Below are 19216 nucleotides of genomic sequence, written 5' to 3'. Positions count from 1 at the left end.
GACAAAAGTCAAATAAATACTTAGTAACAGTGAATTAACACATGGTATCTGACTCCAAAGGTAGTCACGAACACTTCTCCAAAGCCAGGCATTAAAAGTTCCCCAAATATTAGTAGAATAAATGAAATTTTAAAAGAATGTTTCATACCTTAAGAGCGTCTGTGCTCTTCTCAGGATCTGGCAAAATGGGCTATCACCTTCTAGCGTAACATACGTACTTATTTGAGAATTTGTGCTGCATTGTATGCAATGACAGAGTGCAGAGCTCTCTATTTGCTATAGTTATGCACTGACAATAAATCACCAGTGAATTTATTTTTGTACAAGTGAACAATCCTAAATGTAAATGTTTATTAGAACTTTTGTTACTGCCTCAATCGAAGGCATTAGTTAACTTGCTATTATTGCAGTGTGGTAAGTGACAGTTGGCTTCTATTTTACTTTTTATAAACTTGCTATAAACATATATATTTACGTTAACCACACTTTATATTTTAATATTTTATCCTAGATTTTCTGCTGGTCTGGTTAGCAGCAGCAAATGAATTCGTGAACAGATGGGGCAGGAGTTATGCTAAGACTTCTCAGCCTAGGTAAAGTTTAGAAGAGCCTAGGTTTCTCTGCTTCATGAGGGAGTGGAAACAGCAAGTTCAAGAGAGAACAGAAACTATGTCAGGAGCTTCTAGGTTTTTCTGCACATGCTGATGGCTGAAGCATTATGGAGAAGGATTCTTCAGTAGACGGACAATGGCAAAAGAAAGCAAGGTGCCCCTGATAGGTGTATGTATCTATGGATGGGTACAGAAGGATGAGAGCTCCATTGCCTCTGATCTGAAGAGTACACTCTATAGCAGAGTGCATGAGAAATCGGTCTCCCAACAGTCAGTGGCGTAAAATACAGTAACGTGCATCAAATATGTGCCCAAAGAGTATGTACAAGCAGCTCCGCTGGCTGCTTTCAAGCATTTTACCCAAAAGGTGGAAATGGAACTTGGAGGACTTGCCTGTACACTGCTGAATAAGGAAAATCTAATTTTGGGTACATTACACTGAACATTTTTTAACGGCTGAACAAGAGCTCCTTGCCATCTCTGAGCTCTCAGACCTGCCCTTGCTCACCACCATTTGTGCACTGGCACCTGCAGGAAGGTGTCTTCCTGCCCAAAGGCTTCCCTCCAACCCTCAGCGTGCCAAACCCAGCCTTACGGTGACATTCTCCTTCGGCAGGGTGACACCTCTGCTTGCGGAACGCGACAGCTTAGCCTCTCGAGGACTTGGGTGAGTGGCTTTGGGCATCAGAAATCTGGCTACGTGATTCAACCAGCTTTTTCTCTGGTTGCATCCTCCATGAGAGTTAGGGAAAGTTCTAGGTGATACCACTTACGAAAACTTATCTTCCAAAGTAAAATGGAAAAGCGCCATTAATTTATTTTCTCACATAAAAACTCAGTTTATTATAATCTTCAGCTCATAATCGTGTGTTTCTAGATGTGAAACTTCTGGGATTGTCACCTTGTGACTACCTCCATTATTAGTCCTTTCTTTCAGCATCACACACATACACCCTACAATCCAGGTAGTGAATAGTACAAAATATCTTTATTTTGCTTCCAACCTGATATCATGAATGATGTTACAAAAACGTAATCTTTGTACTCACCCCAGCCTTTGGTTTAGCTCCAGAGCTGGCTACTGAGCAGGAAGATGCTGGGTCAGGAGGATGGATGTAAGGAGACAAATTTGTTTGTGAGTGACTTATTGAAGCAACGTCCACTCCGCTTTCAGAACCAGATTCAACATCCTGTAAAAAACGTGTTGCAAGTCTCTTTAGTAAATGTCAATACGAAAAAAAATCTAGTTCTTCTAAATAGTGGAATATTTAGGTAGGCTCATTCAAATGTATATGCATAATTCTGTTTACAAGAGTAATTCCACTTATTCTTTTCCATTACCTACACATTCATTTGCTGTCCTTTTTGACACGATGGTTTGCATTAGCTGCTCTTCTGAAATTATAAATCACCACTAACATCAAAGCTGTAATTCCCTGCAACGTTAGTATGCAAGGTAAGAAAAATCAGTCCAGGGCTGCAGAAGTCTGACATTTTTCTCTGATGTTCAGTTATTTCCTCTGCGCTCCCACCTTCTATCTCCGGCAGCGTCGCAAGCTCGGTGAACATCTGTGAACCATTACGCAGCTGAAATGACATCACCGTTCAGCAGTTTATACAATTCAGAGGTATAGCTCCCCAGTTTTTCTGGAATCAGCAGACACTTATCAGCCAAATGCTATTTCTGGTTAAAACGCCCTTGCTTTCAGTGACACTGATTACATTCCTTTTTTGAGAATAGAAAGAAGAAATTTAGTATGTTTTATTTTTGAGGAAGTAAAAATACAGCACGTGCTTGATTTACTGCATAGAGTGAGGGCAGGGGATTACGCTGCTTGCAGATAAATTGTGACACGTATCTGGCAAAGGGCTGGCTGTGTGTAGAACCAGCCCTACACTGTCAGGATCATTAGCGGAGGCACAGCCTGCGTGAATACAGCTACACAGTACGCAGAAAAAAGCCTGAACTATTAACCCCAGCCAACTCTGTGCAGACAAAGCCTCAGTTTCCTAACACCAAGCTCCTAGAATAGGTGAAATATGGGGCAGGCGCATCTCAGGGGTTCTGCTCTGAACTGGAAAGAAAAGGCAATGCTTTGATTTATTAATTCTAGTTAAACCTCTGGTCTGCCAAACTGAAGCTGCCAATTAGACAGCTGCCTCTACGCCAAGTACACAAGTGTGCTGCTTTCCGAAAAGGGTTAAGAAATTAGTGGCAAAGCTGCGTTCTGGGTAGGACCATGCATTTGAGCCAGATATTTCCTACCAGTGAGCCCTCTGCACTGTGGAAAGCAGTGGAGCCGTGGAAATGCCTCTGTAGGAGTCAGCTTGCGTGCAGCTGCTCTTAGCAGCTCCTGCTTGGCAGACTCATGCTGTCACAACGCAGAACCACGCTCCCTGCCCCTTTACATGTGGTTTTGCATCACATTCAAATGCTTTGTTACTCTAAAAATCAATATGAGGCTGAACACAATGAAAAAGTGTCCTAAAGCCTAAACCTTTTGATCTTCTGATTCATAATAATAAAAGGCTCAAAAATTCCTAGAAAATCAGTGTATATAAATAGCATATATGCCATGTTTGACGGAAGCTGTCTTTCTGGACGGCTGCTTTGGAAACAGGTACCACCTCTGGCTTACTTACACGGGTTGCCCCAACACCCTTTATTGCTGTGAGAAATTAGCTAAGAGGCTGGCAGTCATCGGCGAGATGTGGAGAACAGGTGTTAACATCGTCCTTCAGCTTTCCTCTCCCATCAGTGCTCAAGGAGATACCGCCAGAAGATTCATATCCAGGGGGAAAATGTTTAACTATTAGATGTGTAACTATGTTATGTGTTTTAAAAATGACATATTACATATTCTTTGACTGACCAACCCATGGAAGCTTAAATAGAGCTTTTCTCACCTACAGACCATTCGCTCGACAATACAGCAATAATAAAGTCTGGCTGTAATAGGAAAACCCCCTCATTATTTAAAAGGAAATACCACTAGCAAAAACAAACGACCGGAATGTTAGCCTAGAGATCTTGGGGCAGTATTTCTCAGGTTTCTTGGACTGAAAACCAGCTGCAGCACATGTGGGTGAGATTAGCAGGAAGCCTGCACCAGAACACCTTGGGTCAGCCATTTCATGTTCTTTGCAGCTACACGTGTCAAAATTTTTCAGAAAAAAAGAACGCATCAATTATGTTTGTGAGCTGTCTAGTCTTCCTTCAGAATACTCTCAGCAAGGAAATCTCTCCTTTAAATAAATAAAGTCTTTAAAGAAATTTAAATAATTAAAGATCTGCCCAGAATCTTGTTTTGAATGACAGAGGATTTCATACGTGTTTCTCTAGCAAAAATTGCATGGACCCTCCCACTAGCAGAAGAGCAAGACCTGTAGCTCAGACTTAATTTCAGTTCTAACTATTTAATGTTAAATGACACATATGCATATGCTCTGAGGCTGGTGTGATCCTGACTCTGTGCGGACTCTGCATTTACAGTAAGGGATAATTAGAGAGCCGTTGTCTGAATCTTGTTGATCTCCCTTTCTTTCACCTAGGAGCTCTGAATTTCTCATTTATGAAATGATACCAAAAGGAAATAATGGATGCCACTGTTCCTGCCTTGAAAGCATACATACAAATAAAAATACACAACAAATTCTTTACAAAAAGACCTTTAGTTTGGAAACTAAGGAGCTGTTAAATGTGAGGACTGAAAGAAAAAAAAGAAGTGAAGTAAAACCAGATTCTCCTTAGATTAATAAGAAAAATTAAGCAAAATGGCTTACAGGTATATGCCTCCGTTTGTATGTTGGGGTGCTGGATGGGGAAGAGCCTGCACTGAGAGCATTCTCAATATCCTGATCAAGCTGGTCCAGTTTCATAATTAACAGCACCATTGAATCCAGTCGTGATCGATCCCGATCTTCTGTTAATTCCTAAGGAACAGAACATACAATTGCTAAAGACAGCATTAGTGGGAAAGAATAAGCTCAAATTAAGAAAGCTCAGTTTCTTAATTTGTGATGAAAGTACATTGAATAATAAGCAGAAAAATCTCTTTTTCGGGAAAAATACATTTTTGTGTAATCAATTCGCTGACCATTGACTTACTGCTGGGAAAACACTTTATATTAATACTTAATACACATCCATTACAGCAATGAAATTTTTAAAAAAGCACAATAGTTTGATACAAATGCATTATTACCATTTCCTTGATACACCTCCTCTTTAAAGAGCTACCGATTCTAAAGACTCCCCCAAATCATAGAAAGTTTTGGGTCAGAATATTCACCCCAAGTTAGTTCAGTGGATTGTACAAATAGAAATGATGAAGGTTGGTATACGATTGAAACGGGAGAGAGGTAAGTTCTAAGAAGTCATTTTCCAGCTGAGGATAACCACAACTAATTTTTCTGGCAGAACTGACCTGTACAATGCTGTTTTGTCAATTCTTGGCAGAGATTTCTGTCTTGGTTGGAAATTCTTGATATACAGGACATAATGTTAACATTATAGTAAACACAGCATGATAGATGCTCTGACTGGCAAGAGAGAAGTGTGAGGGGTGTTCACATCACAACCTTAAACATCTAGTTTATGTTGCTTATTTCTCTATACTCAGTTTGCAGCAAATGAAAATGGAGAAGCTCCTCAAAACAGCAACTCAAAGCAAGATCTGTTGTTAGATGGAATAAATAATGCTCTCAAGCAACTTGTCCCTCTCTTTCCCCTTTACACAGAGAGTTAATGCAAAAGTTAGCCAAGTAGCCTGCCTCAGAATTCAGGAATATGAAAACCTTCACTGGTTCCATTATGGATTTTCACAATAGGAAGTTAGAAAATAGGAAGTTCCATTAATTCACTTAAAATAATTCCTCTATAAATCCTTTTCAAGAAATGGAAACAAAGATGTTATAATTACTTCACTGTGTCCAAGAAATAGGTAATATAAATGCACAAATTTACCTTTTTCATTAAACAGTTTTTCAGGCTACCCAACAACTTCTCTAAGTAGCTGGGATTCTAATAGCAGGCTTTTTATAGACTACTTCAAAGATGTTGCAAAACATGAATTAAATGTTTCCTGCTAGAATTAAAGGAGCTGTACAGATAAAATAGTCACATAAAACATGGTCTACATGTTCATTATGTGAAGACAGAGGTGACTGAAGGTTAGTTAAATAAATCTTAGAAAAGCAGAAATACAAATCTGTCAGTCCATAGCAGAGTTATGAAAAATGTTCACAGTAAAGGTCAAACCCAGGAAAAATGTGTATTTCATTTTTTATTACAACTTGATATTTTGGATTGGTTTGCTGAAAAAGCTGATGAATTTGCAGGCACTCCTGATGAACCTGAACTGAGCTTAGAATGACCCTGAGAGAACATGACCTCAGAACAACATAGCAATCGGTGAAATGGGCTAAGTTCCATTTTCGTTCAAACTGAAAACACATCTCAGAGGATTCATTGAAACTCCGTGCACCTTTGTCCTAACTGGTGTTAAATTTGTGTCCGAAGTGTCCAAATGTCAGAAATGTTATCTCATCTAATCTGCGTGGGTGCAGAAAGCCCAGTGGAGCAAAGAAGGGTCTGCTAACAAAGGAGACATGACCTCCTTCGTGGCAAGGGGCTACATTTGCCACGGTGGGGTAAGCTTGTAGACAGTTTACCCATCCAGAGGGGGCCAGTGCTGCTACCAAAACTAGCCTCCCGTATAGTCCCCTAACTGTGTATTTATTTCTATTCGTTTCGCTTGGAAATATAGCACTGGAAAGGCTAATCAACCTAAAATTTAAACTTGACTTAAAACCCAGAAGTTAATTGCCACACCACAACAAAATTAGTGGTGGTGACTGGGTAGGCTTTTTTAGTTTGTTTGTTTTGTGGGTTTTTTTCAGACTAGAGAGATAACAGGCATTTTACATGGAGACAAAAAAAATTTGGATTTTTCCCCAAGCAAACTGTTTGACTTATCCTGCCAAAAAAGTATAAACTTGCTCTGCATGTAGCAGATTGAGAAGAATCTGCTGGAATGAAGAGCTGGCAAAATATTTCTCGAAGTAGCATTCAGGCTTGACACAACGGGCTGGCTTTGCAGGCAAACACCTCCTTCAGGAAACAATAATATTATCCGTATGGAATGTAGCTGTTCTGTTTGGAAGGCCTAACAATGGTTTGTGACTCTGACTGCTGTTGACATCAACCTTGTCAAGAGAAGTTTTAGTGTTTTAACTACAGTTTCTATTCTTACAATTTACTGAATAACACAGTAATCACCTTCTGTTTGGCCGGGGCACTATTAAATTGTGTACTTGAAAGCCTAAGCATTATACCAAAAGTTTAACACGTACAAATACAAAAAGCCTGCTCTTGAGTTGGAAATTGAATACAACGCACTAAATGCATATTATTATAAGTTTAATTTATGTTTAGACAGTTTTACCTTTGATATTGTCTAATAAATTTCCAAGAGCTTTATTGCCTCTTTGTCTTTTTTCTATCTTTTGTATCTTGCTTTTATGTATATTCTGAGATATTATTACTGAAGAGTGATGTGATCTAAAGCCAGCAAGATATTAACAATTCATTTGTTTTCTTTTGAAAACACACTATTTCGTTTGCATCCAGTCTCTCACATTTTTCCCCACTGAGAACTAGTTACCTTCCAAATTAGAATGCACTGATAAATATTATGTTTTTAGGACTGTACAAAAATCCTACTTTTACCGTTATTATGTCAAAACTCGGACATTAGAAGGTACCTGGTCAAAGACTGCCCTTACGACCTCAATTTCTGCCTTTAGGCATTTATGTTGGGCCATTCAAGAATGCATAACAAAAGTATACAGTAGGTCAAACTCGAGATGTTATTTGCCTGGAGATTTTCTTTTTAACATGTTTCTACACAAAAAGGAAATACTTCAGGTCATGAACTGGAAAAAATAATATTTCTTTTAATTTGTATCCTCACTGGTGTGATAAAATAGTTAAATTTGAATATATTCATATGTTTAGAACAGAATACATTGCTGCTCTTCCCAGAATGAAGGATGCTTGAATTACTCCTAAATTAAGTATTAAAACCCCAAAGCTAAGGTCATATTAAAAAAAAACCAGACGTTTTTACAAGGAAAAGAGTTCACAGGCCCTGTTGCTGTCGTCAGCACACAATGTTAATAAAATGAAAACACTTTGGAGGACATGGCTACAGATGAGATTCGGCCACTTTTTTAGACATTTTTTGTCATTTTGGAGCTTATATTGTTATTACAAATAATAATGCTGTTTTTTCCCCCTATTTACTCCATGTCTTCAAATGCTTGTTTGTCTTTTTACTACCACACCGCTTTGTGCCTGCATTTACAAATTGAGTTGGTTTATTAACGTGATGCCCCTATAGCATTCAGCATTGAGAACCCCTGGCAATTTCTGAATATAATGTTCTTTGCACATAATGTTATAGTTTTGATTTTGAACATTTGACAGATCAACAGCAAACGCTCTACAAAGGCAGCATTAATCAGAGTATGTCTAAAAAGTACCTCCCTGCCCTTTTTTTTTTTAAGGTTCAACAGGTTTATACCCGTGGTATCAGTATGTTACGATGATTTTCACCTACTCAGAAAAACTGAACCAGTCAAGGAGTAAAACACTACAGAAGTTTAGATCTAATACATCCATTTTGTCTTATCAGGGCATGCAAAACAGTTGAAGCAGGTACCCTTCTCTTCCTCTATCTCAAGCCCTTTATTTGTCTGCACATAATTTTACTCTTCTCCTGTAGCCACTGTTTTACATGACACCCACACACTTTTCCTCCTGTTGTAGCCTCTTTTCCCACACACGTCTTCCAGATGAGTAGAGCTGAAGCAAAGGTACCTTGTTGAAAGAAGCCCGTACTCTTAAAACTTACTTAAATTTTCACAACAAAAATTTTGTACAGAAGTAGCTAATACACAAAACTAACTTTGTGCTCTCTCTGAATACCCTGAGGGGGACAGAATCGCTCCCACCTTCCCCGTAAGTGCTCCTTTTCTGCTGATTTCCAGACCAGAGCAGACACCTCCATCAGTGCTAGGGGGCTCTGCTGTAGTTGAGCAGGGGAGAGGACATCCCACTCCAAGCAGCCCCCAATTGGGGCCATCAGGGCACCACCAGCCCTGCTCCTTGCCGATGTTCTTGTGTCAAGATGCACAAAATTTCTTGGCAAAAGAGACCTTGGTTTTTAGAGGCAAGCTTATTGCACAACTGGCAAGGCGAGCTTGATTACCCACAAAAGAAAGGGATCTTTTATGGAAAGAGTTGGCTGAGTTTTGTCTGGTATTCTTGATCTGCAGCCATCTGGACTGACTTAAGACCTTGTATTAACACGATGTATTTCAGATGGCATTAAATTACTCATTCTTGTCTTTCCTTGCTAAAAAGTACCCTTTCTGAAAAAAAGTAAGTTGTTAAATCACTGATTTTGTACCGTCAAGGTTTTCATCTGAACTGAAAACAAAGAATAATGCAATATACAGTATTTTGGAGTTATCTGTTGATTTTTAATAGCAGGTGTATAAATCAGATGTGTGATTTTCATCCTTCCACATTGCAGTGTATAGTTCACAAACTCTGAAAAATACCTAAGAATTTTATCTTTCTCCAAATTTTACACTCTGCAGTACTGTATTAGATTCCTGTTCTTCATTATATTGAGGGAGTTGCAGGCGGAGAACATTAAAACAGAATGAAAAAAGTGAAGCTCTCCCTTCCTTTTTGACATAAGACACAAGGCCTAGACACCAGCAAAGATCACAGTAAGGTTGCTATCATAAATCATATTTTGAACTCATATTTAAAACAGACTGAAAACGGAACAAATAACATAAGCATACACTGGTGTACACACGCACAGGTGAAGAGACAAGCTCATGCGTGCAGATATCCCTACACATTCATGCATGTTTTTGGGAAAGTAGTTTTTCTTCCAATTCTTGTTACAAGAACTTTAGACAGCTAACTCAACTTTTCAAAATATAAAGTATTCTGTAGCACTGGTGTACACGCACTTGTTAATTACTATTAAACCCACAAATAAGATATGTTTGCAAAAGTGAAGACTTCAGAGGCAATTGATTGCTTTAAGAGGTACTAATTGCGATTTTCACTACTGTATCCTTAAGACAAATGTAATAATAATACAATTACATGAGAAAGTAAATTTTAGAATAACATATTCTCTTAACAAAACACATGCTTTTTATACTTCCAGACAAAAAAATGTGTCTTCTCCTACAGAGCATAGAGCTTGCAGGGATAATGCTGCACTCTCTGGGGAAAAAGAGGAAAATGCGCTGGAAAAGGACAGACAGCATGAAATCTAAATGCACTCAAGCTGGTAAATTCCAGGAACTGGAAGATTTCAGGACTAGAAGTGAGGTGAAGCTTCTCCATTTCCCTAACTTTTCACAAGATCTTTCGAACTCATGTGCTATTCACAGGAAAGTTCTCCTGAGTTTAATGTGATTTCCACTGCAGAAACTTGCCATCTTTCATGTTCAAAACTAGTTTAATCCAAACAAAAGCATTCCTCTTTAGTGACTTCCTTTGTACAGCTGTTTTTCCCTGAACACATACTCAACCTGTATGAGTTTGGCTGTAGTCTATTTGAGTTCAGCCAGTTTTGATAGTAGTTTTCCATGTTTCATGCCGACCAGGTAAACTATCTAGTAGAGATGTTATTTTAATAATGAAATTTAGTAATTTGCTATTGATGAAACAGAAAATCGCTCCAAAACCCTGGGACAAAACAATCCGAGGAATCATTATTACACAACTGTGTGAACACAGCAGAGACCGCAGGCAGTAGTTACTCATTACTTGGTTGCTCTTGAAACACAACAGCACTGTGACAAGAAACTAAGTTCGGATGACTTTCTAGCTAATGTCATATTACCAAGGACAGATGTCAGCAGAAAAAATAAACTTCTCAAACTCTTATTACTGCATTAACATTAGATAAATTTTCCTGCAATGCTACTGAAAACAACAATTGATGGCACTAATTCAGGCAACAGAAAGAAGCAAACTCAAACCTAAAGTTAACAACTCTAAATGGTGTGTAGAATTATAGAATCACAGAATAGAATCATTAAGGTTGGAAAAGACCTCTAAGTTCATCAAGTCCAACTGTCAAACCCAACACCCCCATGCCTGCTAAACCATGTCCTGAAGTGTCACATCTGCACATTTTTTGAACACCTCCAGGGATGGGGACTCCACCACTGGCCTGGGCAGCCTGTTCCAATGCCTGACCACGCTTTCAGTAAAGAAATTTTTCCTGATCTCCAATTAAAACCTCCCCTGATGCAACTTGAGGCCATTGCCTCTTGCCCTGTCGCTAGTTACTTGTGAGAAGAGACCAAGACCCACCTCACTACACCCTCCTTTCAGGTAGTTGTAGAGAGCAACAATATCTCCTCTCAACCTTCTCTTCTCTGTCTCATTCAATGTAGAAGATAATTATAACTAGAATATAATTTGATAAACTGCAGATGATGGGTGAAATCCAGCCCTCTGTCTTTGGAGTTGCACTTATTTACAGTAGCCAGTCTGATGGCACTCAACTCCCAGTAATCATCCCTGATTTAGGATCTTGTAAGGATTATGACTGTGAAAATTTGCCAAAATCAAATCCCATAGAAGCACAGCATCACATGAACATAATCTGTCTTCACTGGTTGGAAAAATATATAGTTAAAACAAAATTATTAATAAAGCTCTTTCCAGCATAAACAATATTGATTTAGTTGTCAGTATAGAGAGAAAAACATTTGTAAAGCTGAATGAGCTTTTTACTGCAGGGCTTAATCAATGTAAAACCCCCCCAAAATCACTATAACAGTGATGGTATTTATAGCACATGCATCTCCAAGAACAAGACCTTGAATACGGAGACCAGTGTATCTTCCCACAATAAAGGAAGATATTCAGAAAAAAGTTGTGGTTTAAAAGTGTTTGAAATTCCTAAAGCTCAAAGATCTACCTGCTGGGCTCCCAGTTTCGTCCATCACACTGCTGCAAGATTTGTGCTTTTCTGTATGTCCAAGTATTCTGTATAGCTTCTCTGTATTTACTATCTGAAGACTGATTCTTACTGGGGGGTGTTGGTTGATGATAAACTCAATATGACCCAACATTGTGAACTTGCAGCCCAGAAGGCCAGCCGTATCCTGGGGCCCATCAAATGCAGCCTGGCCAGCAGGTAGAGGGAGAGGATTCTGCCACTCTACTCTGCTCTGGTAAGATCCCACTGGGAGTCCCGTGTCCAACTCTGGAGCTCTCAGCACAGGACAGACATGGAGCTGTTGGAGCGGGGCCAGAGGAGGCCACAACAATGATCCGAGCAGTGGAACCCCTCTGCTGTAAGAAAAGGCTGAGAGAGTTGGGGCTGTTCAGCCTGGAGAAGAGAAGGCTGTGGGGAGACCTTAGAGCAGCCTTTCAGTTCTTGAAGGGGCCTGCGAGAGAGCTGGAGAGGGACTTCTTGCACCGGCATGGAGTGATACGACAAGGGGTGTAATGGCTTTAAACTGAAAGAGGGTGAAGTTAGACTAAATATAAAAAAGAAATTCTTCACTCTGAGAGTGGTGAGGCCCTGGCCCAGGTAGGCCACAGAAGCTGTGGCTGGCCCCTCCCTGGCAGTGTTCAGCACCAGGTTGGATGGAGCTCTGAGCAACCTGGTCTGGTGGAAGGCATCCCTGCCCATAGCAGGGGGCTTGGAACTAGATGCTCTTTAAGGTCGCTTCCAACCCAAACCATTCTATGATTCTATATATGCACTTGATTTTGCCTCTAGCAATCAGCTGAGCTTTTTGGCTATACCTCTCCCTGGATTGTGCAGACTGATCATTCTTTTTGTGCAAAGATTCCTTTCAATACCAAGACAAATGCTAAGGGATGTTCACCATTGTACAGTAAACCCACTAGTAAACCTTGCAGTACTCAATGATTTAAAATATACTTTCATCTTACATGATATTAATAACAGTTTAGTATTTTAAGATTCAAGTGTGATCAGAACTCAATTGTTTAGTATCCGTGTACTTTGTTCTGTTTATAGTTGTCCTCCAAACAGTTTTAAAAAATAGATATCTAAATCGTGATCTGATATGGGTCATGGTTTCATGGTTACTTCAATTTTCCCAACATTCACGGCTCTACTACAAGCTGCCGTTCTGTCATCTACCTTTCCAGGCTGCCCCTCACCTCCCCTTGTGCCAGCACCAGTTTCCAGTAGTGAGCCAGTGGAGATCCAGCTGAGCACAGTCCCTGGGAAAGGTGTAGTGCTAAGCAGGGTCAGTTCCTTCATCTGGTTCTCCGTATAGCCATGCAAATGGCAGTGCTGGCCAAGGAAGGCCAACCAAAGGCAGGACATAAAGCCATACTGATATTTCTTTTTTTGAAAGAGCCTGGACTGATGTTGCTGCAAGGTGATCACATAACTGTAACCTTGTTTTTATAGGTGAGGTTATGCTGATTTTACAGACATTGTAGGATCTGGGGGCTTCTCAAATGTTTTTCATCAGGACACCACTACAAAGAACTTAGGGAAGCCTGCACATTTGTAACTTAGTTGGTGAGGGTCTGAAAGAGAGGTGTGTTGTGAAAAAAGAGCGGTCAACTATTGTCCACCGCCCCTCAGTTAGCCCAAGAATCCTTCTTTAGCTTTGCCAATCTATGCAGCTGATGAAATGCCAGAGACATTATTTTAATGTCACAAGTTTGTAGGAGAACATGATAGCATGAGAAAATCCATTGCTAATTTTTTATGTTCAGTGAAAGGGGTTTAAGTGCCTCATTTTCTTGGAAAAGAGCTTATTCTTTCCCATGTGAAAATTGGATTGTCCCGGTGACAATTACTTTCTGATTAAATTACTTCTGCACAGTAGCTTTAAACTAAGGGTAGTTTTGTACCACAGACCACAGCACGTGGGTATTTATAAGAACTCTTACTGGTGACTGAGGAGGTGGTGGTAATAATTTTGATCTTGAACAAGGATAAAATTTGTCTTTGTGAATAAGACCGAACCAAAGTTAGAGTTCAGGTTTGGGTTAAGACCCAACACACGTGAATTTTTAGACCTTGTCTCAGCAGAAGTGTTTTGAGAAAAGGGTTAAAAAATTAGATGTTCATATCAGACTTCTTAGCTTAGCCACATGGAAGCCTAGTCACAGGCAAATTGAGCCCCCTCCAAACTGGGATCAAGATCACATATGTGGGGGGTGGAAATGTTGATCAATGGAACAGTTACTCCTTTTCAGCCACACGAAGAAAGATTCTTAATAGCTTGAAAATTCTTCATAAAGCACGCTCTCTCTTTCACTTTGGATTCTTAGCAAGTAGCAATAAATGGCAATCAGAGGTTTTGAGAAATTACAGAATCAAAGGAAGCTGGATCACCCTTTTTATGGTGCACACTGTATTTTACAATGAAGATATTTCCTGGATTAAATAGCCAAGATGCTGCAGTCATGTCAGCTTCTCTGAAATTCTACAGCAATTACGAGATGCCTTCTACGGAGCTGATAATGACCCAAATCGGGTAAAAACTACCAAAAAAGCCTCGTTTACCTCAGACACCCCTTAATAGCATCTGTCTTCTGTATATTGTTGTCTGAAATTCATCAAAGCTAAGTGTCTGACCATGTGGTAAGTGGTTGACTGGAATTTTGTAAAAGTCTGTGGTTCAGACAAGGAATTCCGCTTTTCTTTATAATATATTCAGCTATTTCATGTATGCCTTTGAAATATGTTTATGCGAGCTGGAATTATTCTAACTATTAAATGTTGCTTAATAAGATTGATCTGTGCTCAGTGTACAGCATTGAGGGTTTGCTCAGACCCACACACTGACCTGTAAATTAGCCTTTAGGGTTGACTATCCATTCACATCGAAGGGCCTAACCCATGTAACACACAACCAAAAGTCCAAGTTACTCTGAAAGCCTCATTCTTCTACAGCTACTTTTTCGAATCCTTGAATCCTTTCTCCCTTAAAAAGTTTGCTGCCCTGATTCTTCTGTCATTCACTTTAAATGCTCATTTTCCTTTATCATTTCTGTCCTAAACCCTTACAAGTATGTCCAAAGTTGCACTGCATAACTGCTATTAAAGCAATATTCTGTAAACAATTAATTGGATATATTCTATATTTTTTTAAGAGTTCACTGCTTTTTCAACAGCAAGTTCAGCTTCCCAAGTCTAGTGACTATTTTCATCTGAAGCCATCAACATTAACTGCGTTAGATATTACACAATATTAAATATTAAACATTTATATACACTATTAATGAGCTAACAATAGAAAGTCAAAGAATTGTAAAAAATACAGCTGGAACAGATCTTGAAATGTCATGTCATCTGTCTCCCTCTCAGTGACAGGACTGTCATAGTTGACGGACGGTTCTCCAGCTCCTCTGACAAGCCTCCAAAACTGCTCCAAGCAAAACAGGTTTTATTCCAGTGCTATCTTCCTTAGCAGTAAAAAACTAATTCTAATGTGGAATCACAATCTTTCCCTAACTTTAACTCATTAATTCTTATTTTTGCCAAGTTTGGTCTCCGTGACAGACTTTGTTTGTCAATGAAGATGGCATTATGTTCATCCCCAGTCTCTTGTTCAGGTTCATTCCTTCCCCTCCACACTGCAATGGTAGGGCCTGGTTTCTTCCACCTCTGGCCATTCTCATGTCTTGAGTCTCTCCTGCACTCTGAGGAGCAACTTACAAAACTCTCTGTCTTTCACTACAGGGGAAACATGTAAAAGTGTATCTCTGGGAATGAAAAAGTAAACACGCTCAGGACATTTTTCTGTTGTGACAGCAAATAAATGTCAGTTACAGCCATTTCACCTCCCAGCATTGGCGACCTGGAAACCACTGGCAGCTGCCTGAGACCTGCAGGAAGTAAGAAGCCAGCAGTCAGCAAGGTAGCAACAGGCAGGCGAGATGAGTGATCATCAGGAACAGTCTGGGTACAGCAAATCATTTTGTGCAGGCTGGGGGACTGGCAGGAAGCAACCGCTCCCTGGCCATCGCTGCAGCCCTCTCCTGCACTGCTGCTCCCAGCCCCAAACCTCGTGCTGTGAGGCCTCGGCCCCTGAACTGGCAAGGATGGAGCCAACGCTTTCCCAAAGGTGCACAGGAATAAGAAAAGAGGCAAAGACTTCAGCTGAAACAAGCAAGGATCAGGACAGTCCCCTCCGGAGAGTCCAGCAGTGGAGCAGGTCACTCACAGAAGCTGGACAGGATCCACCCTTGGAGGTTTTCAGGACCCAAATGGATAAAGCTCTGAGCAACCCCACCTGACCTCAGAGCTGGTCCTACTTCAGTAGACCCCTCCTGAGGTCCCTTCCAACCAATAACTAAGGTTGTCCTTAATTTTTCCGTTACTGGATGGGAACCAATTAAACTGTTATCTACAATAATTACTGCCAAAGTAAGAATGAGTAGAAAGTATTACTACAATTACTGCATGCAGCTAAGCATTTTGCTCAATGATTTACCTCTTTACTGCATTCCACTTAGTTTTTATAGAGCTGTTGGACAGGTATGGATGCTTCTCTATATGGTCTTACACATAAAGTTTATGCTTGCCAGTTGTACTCTGGAGCCATGCCCACCGGCAAACTAATTACACTGCGTTATATGATAACTAAGCCTCTTTAGAAAGTAAGACAAATAGCTTAAAAACCAAATAGTACTGTATATTCTTCTTAAAAACACCCATAATTTATTGCAACTAAAGTGAAAATTCAGCACCAGTACCATTCCATGGGGATATCACTACATAATTTACTTTTATGTGATTTCATAACTCACCCGTGATGAATACTGTGTGACCTATACCAGGACCGTCTGAGGATTTTAGCTTCTTCTATCCACAATAGCAAAAATATATTATTTCAAATTGCATGCACAGGTATTAGATGGAAAAAACAGGTCTAGATTTTACTCTTCCCCACTGCTTATTTTTCTACTTCCAGATTTTCTTTTACAGTGAAGGAACTGTAAAAATCTCAGACACTAAAGGAATAAGCTATTCAAAAACTCAAAGTCTTTCTTGCTGTAAAGTCTGAAAACATCTCATATGGATATGCCAAGGTGAGTAAAAAACATTGAAGGAAACAAACAACATTAGAAATATTGATGTGACAGATTATTGCTTATCATAACTGAATTTCTAACACATTTGTCTAAAAAATACAGGCTGTGTCTACACTGCCAATCAAGAGACTAATAAGCAGTAAACGATAGCCTGAGCTGAAACCTGGGCTCCTACTGCCAGAGACAAGCTGACTAGCAACACGCTGGCTGGGCTGGGGTCTGTCTGAGACTGGACCCTGGCTGCAGCACGCTCCTTTTCCTTTTGTTTCTGTGAGTTTCAGCTAGGCTGCAGCCGGTAACGGCGTTAGCGCTCAGCTCTGGCGGCGGGGATCAGGAGGAAGGAAAAGCGTCTGCATTGCTCTGTCCTGGCTGGGAGGTGAGCTCCTGCCTCCCCGCTCAGCTTGCGGCACGACTACGCCTGCACGTCTCCCCTCTGCTCTGGGGAGAGGAGGACTGACAGCTTCCCTTCACAGGCACAGAAGAGGGGAAGTGCCTGTCTCCCAGAAATGATGAGCTGCTTAAATTGGGTTCAGTCTGTGTCAGTGTTTCTGTCCACGAACCACCCAGCAGCCCACAATTAGGAGCTTGGCAATTTGAATGGGAGATGAGGTTGGTAACGACTCCTACTTTTGACTAATACCCAACATATCTATATTGTAAACATGACCACAGCGATGCAGGAGGTATGCAAACATAATTTATATACGTATAACAGTGCAGAAAATGGATACAGAAGTTAATGTTAGTCCCAGGTGTGGCTTTACCAAATAGCAGGTTTGAATTCAAGAGTTATCTCCAAGGGGAGATGGAATAAAAAAAGGCAAATTTGACAGGCCAAGATTAAATCAGATGCTTTAACTAATGTTCAACAAACCTGTATTCCATTCCAAACTCTTCCCCAAAAGAGTTATTGGGGTGAATACAATGTCATTCTTACCAAACAATCTGCAAGTATTTTAATGATTTTATAGTAACATGGTTTTAATTATTTTCAATCTTTTTTTCCCCACCTGAAGCTGTATTTCTTACTGGAAGTCAAGATTTTGGTAACTAGAAGATTCCAATAATTAGAGAATTACAGTAATTCCATCTAGAAATATTACAAAACCTCAGAAAATGCTGCAAAAAAAAGGAAAACAAATATAAAATTTGGAAATGTACTAGATTTGTAGTAAAATTTTATTTTGAAAAGACTTATTGTGAATGAAAATGTAAAAATGGAAATCTGGTCACAGTGAGAGTTGAAAAAAAACATAGGAGAAGAAAACTCATTATGAGAAAGAAAAGAGAAAGATATGAAAGGAAAGAATAAAAGACTCAAAGTTGCTCCAGCACGAACATAACAACAGTATTGTCAATCAGCATCTTGCTGTGATCTTGGCACTGCACTTCTGGTGGATTTTAACTAGACAAACAGGCAACTATAAACACTCAAGCAGGATATTACTAACAATGAAAAAGCTAATTTGTAAAAAAGCAGAAGGAATAAAACTCATGTATGCCAAGAAGATAGGATGCAAAAGGCCTTGGAGAAAGAAGCATTCAGGACAGAAAAAAAAAAAAAAAATCAAGAAATTCAGTATTTTGGGTTTTCTGGTACTTTTCATAAGTAGTCTGAAGTTTCATGGGATCAATGAAGTGTAATAAAGTTCTGATGTGAACAGCAAATAGCGACGGATATTTTAAAAATATTGAATATTACAATCTTAAGAAGGTATTCAATAAGGCTGTTAGTTTGGATGTATTGCAGGGAAAATTTACTCATCTGGATTTAATTGGTTCTGTTTGGGAAACTCAGAATGGTGTGACTGCAATTTCTTAATGGCATGAAAGCCATATCAAGGTTTCAGTTTCAAGGGAAACAGAGTAATTACATAATTTGTTCAAGCACTTTCAGGAATGCTATCCTGCCCATTGGCTAATTCATGCTGCTTCTGGCCAGTGGAAAAACCTTAACCAACCTCTATTGAAATGGGCCTACCTGACAAAAACCACTTCTGTTAATTTCATTGGCCTTGGATCACTAAATAGATCATTAATGATCCACGTGATCTTGCTGAAGAGCCAGCTGGGCCTGGAGTAACATAGATTTCAAGAAACTATAATTAAGAGGCAATGATCACAAATCATGGCTTTCTAATGCAACCTTCCTACCTTCAAGTGAATTCTGTGACAGCGCTCTCCTTTTTAAGGAAGAGATCATAGATGTAAGGACTGAGAATTGCACAATGAGGTTTCCTTTCAGTTCCTCAGCTTAAAATATTAAAGTGAGTTTCTGCAAAATAAATGTTTCTCATGAAGGATATCATTATCTCTCAAAATTTGGAGAGCATGGTTTTCAAGAGTGCTGGAGGCAAATCTTATTCCTAAGAATTTTTTGAGTCTGTCTTCCTGATTCATTATCTGGTGTGTTTGTATTGTATCATTGAAAATATGAGTCTGACAGTTGTGTTTA

At 39.6% G+C, this 19216-nt stretch overlaps 1 protein-coding gene across 1 annotated transcript in view; it reads right to left on the bottom strand.

The window, feature by feature from the left end:
• The window catches only part of DLC1 (DLC1 Rho GTPase activating protein), a 235745-nt gene that overhangs the window by 176308 nt on the left and 40221 nt on the right, over positions 1–19216 (bottom strand). Inside the window, exons 3-4 of the mRNA XM_009940573.2 lie at positions 4395–4544; positions 1661–1801 (exon numbers count right to left, since the gene is read on the bottom strand). Of these exons, the coding sequence (XP_009938875.2) occupies positions 1661–1801; positions 4395–4544 (291 nt within the window). The remainder of the gene's footprint in view (positions 1–1660; positions 1802–4394; positions 4545–19216) is intronic.

This window comes from Opisthocomus hoazin, chromosome 5, assembly GCF_030867145.1.
Source record: "Opisthocomus hoazin isolate bOpiHoa1 chromosome 5, bOpiHoa1.hap1, whole genome shotgun sequence".
NCBI classification, from domain to species: Eukaryota; Metazoa; Chordata; class Aves; order Opisthocomiformes; family Opisthocomidae; genus Opisthocomus; species Opisthocomus hoazin.
Note: the sequence above shows the minus strand (reverse complement) of the source record. Positions and strands in the feature narration are given on the sequence as shown.